At 41.8% G+C, this 10,826-nt stretch overlaps 1 protein-coding gene across 2 annotated transcripts in view; it reads left to right on the plus strand.

The window, feature by feature from the left end:
- The window catches only part of manba (mannosidase, beta A, lysosomal), a 99,473-nt gene extending 92,069 nt beyond the window's left edge, over window positions 1–7,404 (plus strand). The window contains exons 16-18 of one of the 2 annotated variants that reach the window (XM_041193372.1): window positions 2,335–2,589; window positions 6,563–6,806; window positions 6,936–7,404. In XM_041193372.1, the coding sequence (XP_041049306.1) occupies window positions 2,335–2,589; window positions 6,563–6,787 (480 nt within the window). In that variant the 3' untranslated portion in view covers window positions 6,788–6,806; window positions 6,936–7,404. Of the gene's footprint in view, window positions 1–2,334; window positions 2,590–6,562 lie in introns of both variants that reach the window. The other variant, XM_041193362.1, reaches the window with a different exon arrangement.
- Window positions 7,405–10,826: the final 3,422 nt, after the last annotated feature.

Consider the following 10,826-nt stretch of genomic DNA (forward strand, 5'->3'; position numbering starts at 1 on the left):
ACAAATCCAACCCGACCAATTACAGCCCCATCAGTCTACTCTTGATCATCAGAAAAGTAATGGAAGGGGTCATCAACAGTGCTATCAAGCGGCATTTGCTTAGCAATATCCTGGTCACTGACACCCAGTTTGGGTTCCGCCAGGGCCACTCAGCTCCTGACTTCATTACAGCCTTGGTTCAAACATGGACAAAAGAGCTGAACTCCTGAGGTGAGGTGAGAGTGACTGCCCTTGACATCAAGGCAGCATTTGACCGAGTGTGGCATCAAGGAGCCCTAGCAAAACTGGAGTCAATGGGAATCAGGGGGAAAATTCTCCACTGGTTGGAGTCATACCTAGCACAAAGGAAGATGTTGTGGTTGTTGGAGGTCAGTCATCTCAGCTCCAGGATATCACTGCAGAAGTTCCTCAGGGTAGTGTCCTCTGCCCAACCATCTTCAGTTGCTTCATCAATGACCTTCCTTCCATCATAAGGTCAGAAGTGGGGATGTTCGCTGATGATTGCACAATGTTCAGCATCATTCACAACTCCTCAAATACTGAAGCAGTCCATGTCCAAGTGCAGCAAGAGCTGGACAATGTCCAAGCCTGAGCTGACAAGTGGCAAGTAACATTCATGCCACACAAGTGTCAGGTAATGACCATCTCCAACAAGAGAGAATCTAACCATCGCCCCTCGACATTCAATGGCATTACCATCACTGAATCCCCCACTATCAATATCCTGGCATACAAGGCTATGGGCCTAATGTTGGAAAATGGGATTAGAATAGTTAGGTACTTGTTTGACCGGCGCAGACGCGATGAGCCAAAGGGCCTTTTTCTGTGCTGTAAACCTCTATGACTATGACCTTATGGAGGCTACCATTGACCATAAACTGAACTGGACTAGCCATATAAATTCTGTGGCTACAAGAACACGTCAGAGGCTAGGAATCATGTGACGAGTAACTCACCTCCTGACTCCCCAAAGCCTGTCCACCATCTACAAGGCACAAGTCAGGAGTGTGATGGAATACTCCCCACTTGCCCGGATGAATGCAGCTCCAACAACACTCAAGAAGCTTGACACCATCCAGGACAAAGCAACTCGCTTGATTGGCACCACATCCACAAACATTCACTCCCTCCACCACCGACGCACAGTAGTAGCAGTGCGTACCATCTATAAGATGCACTGCAGGAACTCACCAAGGCTCCTTAGACAGCACCTTCCAAACCCACGACCACTACCATCTAGAAGGACAAGAGCAGCAGATAAATGGGAACATCACCACCTGGAAGTTCCCCTCCAAGCCACACACCATCCTGAGTTGGAAATGTATCACCGTTCCTTCACTGTCGCTGGGTCAAAATTCTGCAACTCCCTCCCTAACAGCACTCTGGATGTACCTACACTGCATGGACTGCAGCGGTTCAAGAAGGCAGCTCACCACCACCTTCTCAAGGGCAATTAGGGATGAGCAATAAATGCTGACCCAGCCAGCGAAGCCCTCACCCCATGAATGAATAAAAAAACCCCACTAATTTTAAAAATTGGGTGAGTTATATGAATCGGTTGCAGGAAATATCTTTGTTATATATCAGTTCTCAACAACTTTACATTCAACGAATTAGTATGATTCCTGCAGTAGCCTTTCGTGTGGGAAGGTTGGCCTAAGCTGTATTTCAAATCTACTTGTTAACGGTGAATTAGGTTGTCACCTGGGTGATTGGAACTTGCTTTTCTTCTGCTTTAGTCAATTGTTTAAACTCCAGGGAAAGGTTGCTGGCTCAGCAACTTGTTTTGGTCCATGTTTGTGACTTGTATGAATCCAATTCAGCTGAAACAGAGTTTTTGAAAGGTGACAGTGTCCTGTTTTGAACTACATGATTGCTTTTTAGTCAAGTGATCAAACATGTGTAACTAAAATAAAGCTCATAATGGGAGGGGTCTCTTACAGGACAAAAACACAAGCACAGACTAGTTGGGCCAAATGGTCTGTTTCTGTACTTTATATTCTGTATAGGACAGAAAATAACCAGCAGTTCAAATGTAAAAAAAATTGCAAGTTTGGAACTTTACTGGATTCACAATCTGGGAAATACGCAAAGCTGTCTGCAGTGATATAAAGATTATTATTGCTTGTCCAATCTCTGTAACAAATCCTATTGACCTTTTTAATCACCTCAGTTTGAATGTTATTTTGGCCTGAAATATCAGAAGATGCTTTTTTTTGGAAGGTAACTTGAGGTTTTACACTGTTTAACCTTAAACTTAGGATATTGTTTCATATACAAGATGGAATCCATTGCATGTGCTATAGATATGATTTTTTATATTTTGTTCTGTAGGTTAAGGTTTACCAGTGGAGCCTGATGGAGCCAGTGTGTGTTTATACCACTGAGCACTTTATCCTCAAGGCAAGGAGTTCAGCCCCAGTGTACAAGGAAGTCACTGATAATCTGCTGAGGCAATGTGGTTGCAGCAGATATAATTGCGTGGTAATATTTTACCTTGAAGATAATGGCCAACAGCTCGGACCTACAAACTATTACTTATTATCTTCTTTAAAAGATGCTCAGATGCTTAGAAAGCCACAGATTAATGTAAGTAAACATATTATGCCTCATCTAACACTGTATCCATAAAGTTTTCCTAAAACAGTTAAATTATGATTTAAATTGTTTAAATTATGAGCTGCCTTGCTTAATGTCTTAGCTATCTCAAAATCAAGGCAGTACTGCCTGTCTTTAACTGTCCATAAATTGGGCTTGTGATTTATCGACATGCACCGAGATGTATCCCCAACATACCTTTAAATAATCCTGTACTCTGTGGAAGTGTTATGAAATATGCGAACATACTTAGACTGAATTCCTGCTCTGTTTGAACAGTTCTACACTTTTAAAATCACAGGTCTTGGAAATACAAGAATGCAATTGTTCCAGATGGTGATCAGAACAGTTGGGTTTGGTGCTGTTGTCCAGTGTAGGGAATCTAACTAATAGTGCTGTAGTGAGGCATCAGTCACTTGTTACCATGTTTTTATTGGAATGAATGATTTTGTAGGAAGGATTCTCAATGGATTCCTGCAGTGTAATTCTACTCCAGTTCTGGATACTGTGTTTCAAAATGTGCAAACTGCTGTTACTCTTACCCATCCAGCCTCAGCTCTGAAGAAGGATCATTTGGACTCGAAACATTAACTCTGTTTCTCTCTCTACAGATGCTGCCAGACCTGCTGAGTTTTTCCAGCATTTTCTGTTTTTATTTCAATCTCGGCACGTAATTGGGATGTCCTGCGCTGCACTGGAGGATGGGAGGAAATTAACTGAGGACACAGAAATGTTACAGTGCAGAAGGAGGCCTTTCAGCCCATCAAGTCTGCAGCAGCTCTCCGAATGAGCAGTTACACATTGGATGTTGCTTTGAGTTTTGAAGCCTGCCCATGCTGCTTTCAGTTATTGAAGTAGAATCTGCTCATGCTGCATTCAAAAATTGTACAACTAGTAAGAGTTTTGAAATGCTGCATACACCAGGGTGTGGACTCTGCCCATCCAACACAATCAGTGTGGTCCCTGCACCACTTTTGGCCTTCCTTTAACATAATTGGCAAACAGCCAACAGCACTTATTGGCAGCAACTCTCCATCATTCTCCAGCTGTGTAGGACTGCCCTCGTCTGGTTCCATTCTTATCTGTCTAATCATGGTCAGACAATCTCTTGCAATGGCTTTTCTTCCATCTCACACAGTTACCTCTGGTGTCCCCCTAAAGATCTATCCTTGGCCCCTTCCTATTTCTCATCTACATGCTGCCCCTGGGAGACATCATCTAAGAACAGTGTTGAGTTCCACAGGTATGCTGGCAGCACCCAGCTCTACCTCACCGCCCCTTCTCTTGACTCCTCCACTGTTGCTAAATTATCTGCTTATCCGACAGTACTGGATGAGCAGAAATTTCCCCCAGCTAAGTATTGGGGGAAGACCCAAGTGATTGAGTTTGGACCCTGTCGCAAACTCTGTTCCCTGGCTACCTACTCCATCCCTCTCCTGGCAACTGTCTGAAACTCAACTAGACTGTATGCAACCTTGATGTCACATTTGACCCCAAGTGAGCTTCCGACAACATATCTGCGCTGTAACTAAGACTGCGCCATAACTAAGACTGCCAATTCCCAGCTGCGTAACATTGTCTAATTTTGCACTTGCCTTAGCTCATTTCCTGAAACCCTCCTCCATGCCTTTGTTATCTTGAGACTGGGCTTCCACATTGTACCCTTCATAAACTGAAATCATCCAAAACTCTGCTGCCTGTGACCAAACTTGCACCAAGTCCTCTTGACCCATCACCTGTCCTAATATCTCCTATGTGGCTTCTTGTCATATTTTGTTTGATAATTCTTCTGTGTAGCACCTTAGGATGTTTTACTTTGTTAATGGTACTATATAAATGCAAGTTGTTGTTACTTGTGCATGGGAAGGTTCTGGAAAACTAGCCGAGGCCCTAACTCTGTGAAAGAAGACAAAGGTGCAGGTTTTGGAGCCTACTCTTCAAAATTGGATTTCACGCAAATGCAGGATTCTCGACTTTATAAATAGAAGCAAAGAGGACAAAGGCAAGGAGGTTATGTTAAACCTTTATAAGTCACTGGTTAGGCCCCAGCTGGGGTATTGTGTCCATTTCTGGGCACCACACTTCAGGAAGGATGTCAAGACCTTGAGAGGGTGTAGATTTACTAGAATAGTGTCAGGGATGAGGAACTTCATTTACGTGGAGGGATTGCAGAAGTTGGGATTGTTCTCCATAGAGTCAAGAAGATTAAAAACAATTTGATAGAGGTATTCAAAAATCATGAATGGTGTTGATAGAGTAAATAAAAGGAAACGGTTTCCAATGGTAGAAAGGTCAGTAACCAGAGTACACACTCAAGGTAATTGATGAAAGAACCAGAGGTGGCCTAAATATGTTTGTACACAGTGAATTATGATCTAGAATGCACTGTGAAAGAGCGATGGAAATAGATTTGATAATAACTTTCAAAAAAAGAAATGGATAAATAGTTGAAGCATAGAAAATTGCAGGACTATGCGTGAAAGAGCGGGGAGAGTGGGACTAAATGGATAGCTCTTTTAAAGAGCTGGTAGTTAAAGAGCTGGTAGAGGCATGATGGGCTGAATGGCCTGTGCTGTATGATTCGTTGTGTTTGTAGATGATTCTTTTCAGGCAGCAATTTCTGTTCTCAGGCTGTGCAAGGTCTGAATCCCTAAAGAGTTAGTTTTAGATGACCCTTACAGATTTGTTGACGTATGACAGTTTCTGTAGTTCCTGAACACACATTTGCCCTTTGGGAAACCTGTTTTCATGGCTGCTGCACGTAGAGAATAGGAGCAGGGTGTCACCATCTGCCTTGTACAATATGTCCTTGATTCCTCAGTTATGCATAGTGGCCGTGTGGCTGTAATAGTAATCCAGGGGCCTACCTAATGAGTCCAGAGATGTGAGTCCAAATCCCAACATGGCAGCTGGAGGAAGTTAAATAATCTGGAATGAAAAGCTAGCCTCAGTAATGGTGGTCATGAAACTACCAGATTATTATAAAAGTCCATCTGGTTCTCTAATGCTCTTTAGGGAAGGAAATCTGCCATCCTTACCTGGTCTGGTCTACATGTGTCTCCAGACCCACAGCAACGTGGTTGACTCTAACTGCCTCTGAAATGATCCAGCAGGCCACTTAGTTGTATTCAAAAAGATGGCTCACCACCATCTTCTGAAAGGCAATTAGAAATGGGCAATAAATGATGGCCTTGCCAGCGACACCCACGTACTGTTCATGAATTAAAATAAAACTTTTCTCCATTCCTCAGCAGTTAACACTTTCCCAAACCTCCTAGTGATAGTCCAGCTATTTAGTTGGTTCTGAGCTGCAGTTTGCATTATTTGCTCTGCTGCTTTGTTACTTTGCTTTGTTATGCAGCTTTGAGCACAGCAATGGAAATCAGAAAAATCAGCATTCTTTATAACCCTTAAATCAGGTTTTTAACATTCAGTTAACCCCTCAATAGCACCAAGAGAAAGGTCTGGAATTGTGGTAGACCAGGCAACCCTTAATCCTGAAGTTTTATGATGTCAGGAAGCACTTATTGACACAAAGGGTAGTGGAATCTGGAACTCTTTCCCCAAAATAAAATGTTAAGTCTGGGGGACTGGGGTTTGATTGAAAAGTTCAAAATTGTGACTGAAAGATTTTTATTCTTGCCTTGTACTCTTGGTTTTGGATCAAATTGCCCAAATAAGGCAGCTGATGATATGAATATTTTCATTATTTCCTTTTGCGTTAACTGGGTAAATTTTATGAATGCCTTGCCCTCTAAGATTGTAGATTAGGAAATGACAAACTCCATTAGTACTTCTCCATTTAGGTGTGTTTCAACACTGGGTGAGCCAGTTTATCCTGTACTGTCACATTGAACACCCTCCTAGCAGAATTTAATGGCAGCTAAGGGAATATTGTGTCAGGGAATCTTCCTACTTGTTAAACAAAAATAACCTGTTTCACATCTGTATCCTTTTTTTTTAGGCTACCATCAGTCAGCAAGGTGAGACGTACAGGATCACTCTGCGAACATCTAGTATTGCCCCTTATGTCTGGCTGGATGTAGGGAATGTCACAGGCAGATTTAGTGACAATGGTTTCATCATGGTGGAGAAGACTATACTGACGACCTTTCACCCTTGGCGCCGGACCAGCATCTCAGAATTGAAGCAGTCTTTACGTGTTCAGTCACTTCCAGATGTTTGTTGACAGCTAATATCCCATAAAGGTAGAGACTGTCTAATTTGTGTAATTGACCTGCAGCCTTTGTGTAATTATTGCATTGAAGAGGACATAATATAAAAAAAAGAACTTGAATTGAAATTGACAAATGATGATGGTCATTAATTTCTTGCAGTTCTCATTCAGAATTGGATGTGTTTGAAACCAAAGAAGAATAAGGAAAGGAAAAGATTTATTTTGTTTCCAATATTTTCAGTGAAACAATATTTTTTATGTGATGCTTTTCTACCACACATTTTGTATTGACTTTTGTATCATTGGTCAAAGTCCATCAGAAAAATATTATTGAATGTTTTGTAAACCTGTAATTTATAGTTCATTAATTGAAAGGCTTTTTTTACATAAAATCAGCTTCTTTGGAATCTCCACCTGCCTAGATGAGTGCATTCTCCAACAAGGCTCAACACTCCATAACGTCCAGGTCAAGACAATCCACAGAACCCGTGAGCTTTTAAATCAAGAACAAATTGTTGGAAAATCAATGTTTACATAAGAAAACTGAGAATCAAACTATTTAACCTTAGCAAATCGTTTTCAAATATTGTTTTATTTCAAGGTTTCATTAATTAAATATTAAAAAGTAAGTTTATGTGTTAAAGGTAGTTTGTTTTTTAAAAAGGCCCCATTGAATTCAGTGTGACAAAATAATTTTCATCAACTTTTATTATGTGTCGTTATACAGATATTTAAGGTGTTCATTGTGTACAGGAGCTGTTTGGTTAGAGTTGGTTCGAAAAGAAAAATGATCAAAGTGCTGTTCAGCTGCAGCAAAATCCTATTCTGACACACTGATGATTCTGTGCTCCTCCACTCACAGGAAACACCTCTCCAAACATCGAGCTCCCCTACAATTGCATGCCCGATAATGCTGGATTGGAGAACCACATTACCCTTGAGAAATTAGGGATCTCAGAGAGGTGGTGGGCACATGGTTGCTCTGCAGAGTGATGCAGCTAAACTCAGAAGTACTTGCATGCTGCAAGACCACTTTCAACAGCCGTTTCTTTGTATTGGGATCTTCTCTGAGCACCACACTGCTTTCCTAAGAACAGAAAATGCTGGAAAAGCGCAGCAGCTCAGGCAGCATCTGTGGAGAGAAACAGAGTTAATGTTTCAGGCTGATCATCTTTCATCAGAGCTTTCGTCAGAACAGAATTGAATTGTGATGAAAAGCCACCAATCTGAAACGTTAGCTCTGTTTCTCTCCACAGATGCTGCCTGCCCTGCTGAGCTTTTCCAGCAATTTTTGTTATTAGTGCAGATGATGGAAACCTGAAATATTTTGCTTTTGTACTACTTTGCTTTATACTGTTTCTGCCAACAGTCCACTTTGCAGTGAAGCAGAGGGAAAATCTCAATGTTCAAGTCAGAACAAGTATTGGAGGTTGTAATGCATCTGCCGATTCCCAGTTCACAGATGGGATTTTGGAGATATGTGATTGAATTCCTCTTGCTGGAGGGGCTTTTGGTGCTAACTTTGCTATCAGTTGCTCCCAGGATCTGGGAAACCTGATCTCCAGCACTCTCTTCCACACTGGAGAAACTGGAGATAGTGGATGCATTGGTGGTAATTTTTCAAAATTCTGGAAAGGTCCCTGCAGACTAGAAAGTAGCAAATATAACCACACTATTTAAGAAGGGAGAAGAGAAAATGGAGAACTATAGACCTGTTAGTTTGACGTCAGTAGTAGAGAAAATGTTAAAGAATCTAATGTGAAGCATGTGATTACTGGACACTTAGAAAATAATGATATGATTGGGCAGAGTCAACATGGATTTATGAAAGGGAAATCATGTTTGACAAAGCTATTGGCGATTTTTGAGGATGTAACTTGTAGCATTGATGAGAGAACCAGTGGATGTAGTGTATTTAGAATTTCAGAAGGCTTTCAATAAGATGCCACACAGGTTGGGGGTAATATGCTGGTATGGATTGAGAATTGGTTAACGGACAGAAAACCGAGAGTAGGAATAAACGCATAATTCTCAGGATGGCAGACTGTTACCAGTGAGGTACCGCAAGGATCAGTTCTGGGGCCACAGCTGTTCACAATCTATATAAATGATTTGGATGTGGGGACCAAATGTAATATTTCCAAATTTGCTGATGACACAAAACTAGGTGGGAATGTGAGTTGTGAGGTGGATGCAAGGAGGCTTCAAGGGGATTGGAACAGGCTGAGTGAGTGGGCAAGTACATGGTCAATGGTCTATAATGTGAATAAGTGTGAAGTTAATCACTTGTAGAAAAATAAACAAAGTATTTCTTAAATGGTGAGAGGTTGGGAAGTGTTGGTTCCCTTGTTCATGAATCACTAAAAGCTAACATACAGGTGCAGCAAGCAATGGGAAGGCAAATGGCACGTTGACCTTCATCACAAGGGGATTTGAGTACAGGAGTAAAGATGTCTTGCTGTGATTGTATAGAGCCTTGGTGAGACCACACCTGGAGTATTGTGTACAGTTTTGGTCTCCTTATCAAAGGAGGGATATACTTGGCATAGGGAGTGCAACAGAGGCTCACCAGACTAATCCCTGGGATGGCAGGAATGAGGAAACTGGGCCTGTATTCTCTTGAATTTCCAAGAATGAGAAGTTATCTCATTGAAACTTACAAAATTCTTAGAGGTGTAATAGGGTAGATATGAATGGTTTGTTTCCCCTGGCTGGTGAGTCTAGAACAAGGGGACAGCATAGTCTGTCTCAGAATAAGAGGCAGGCCATTTAAGACTGAGATGAGAAGGAATTTCTTCACTCAGAGGTTGGTGAATCTTTGGAATTCTCTACTCCAGAGGGCTGTGGATTCTCAATCATTGAGCATGTTCAAGACAGAAATCGATAGATTTCTGGATACCAATGACATCATGGGATATGGGGATAGTGGGAAAATGGAATAGAGATAGATGGTCAGACATGATCTGTTTGAATGGCTGAGCAGGCTTGACAGGTGAATGGGCTAGCCCTGCTCCTATGAAACCAAACACGTTGGGTGATTGCTCAAACATGTCTCTAAGTTCACAAGAGTGTCCCTGCGTTTCCAGTTATCACTTTAATTCTCCATCTCGCTCCCACTTTGTCCTCAGCCTTCTACATTGTTTCAGGGAAGCTCGAGGAACAGTACTTCATCATTCTATCAGGCACTTTGCAGACATCTGGCCTCAACACTGTTCAACATCTTCTGATCATAACCACGTCTCTGACATTTTCAGGTAGTGGGTGCTGGTAATGGTTTTGCTGTCAGTCTCTCCTGCCTTTTACCCTAACCCTAATCCTAACTTGCCATTTTGGTATAAGATTCTTAGGGGGTTTGACAGGGTAGATGCTGAGAGAAAAACAAAAATACCAGGAAAAGCTCAGGTCTGACAGCATCTGCAGAGAGGAACACAGTTAACGTTTTGAGTCCGTATGACTTCACCAGAACTAAGGAAAAATATAAGCTGGTTTAAGGGGGTGGGTGGGACAGGTAGAGCTGGATAGAGGGCCAATGATAGGTGGAGATTGCCAAAAGATGTCACAGACAAAAGGACAAAGAGGCGTTGACAGTGGTGATATTAGCTAAGAAATATGTAGAAAGCAGGATGAGCAAGGTACAGATAGCCCTAGTGGGGGTGGGGTGGGGGGAAGGGATCGAAAGAGGCTAAAAGGTAGAGATAAAACAATGGATGGAAATACATTCAAAAATAATGGAAATAGGTGGGAAAAGAAAAATCTATATAAATTATTGGGAAAAGGGGGATCGGAAAGGGGGTGGGGATGGAGGAGAGAGTTCATGATCTAAAATTGTTGAACTCAATATTCAGTCCTGAAGGCTGTAAATACTTTACATTATTTTAAAATGTATTTCCATCCATTGTTTTATCTCTACGTTTTAGCCTCTTTCGATCCCTTCCCCCCACCCCACCCCCACTAGGGCTATCTGTATCTTGCTCATCCTGCTTTCTACCCTCAGTCTCCATTAGCACATTCCTTATCTAATATCAACACCCCTTTGTCCTTTTGTCTATGA

Source organism: Carcharodon carcharias, chromosome 1, assembly GCF_017639515.1.
Source record: "Carcharodon carcharias isolate sCarCar2 chromosome 1, sCarCar2.pri, whole genome shotgun sequence".
Lineage (NCBI taxonomy): Eukaryota > Metazoa > Chordata > Chondrichthyes > Lamniformes > Lamnidae > Carcharodon > Carcharodon carcharias.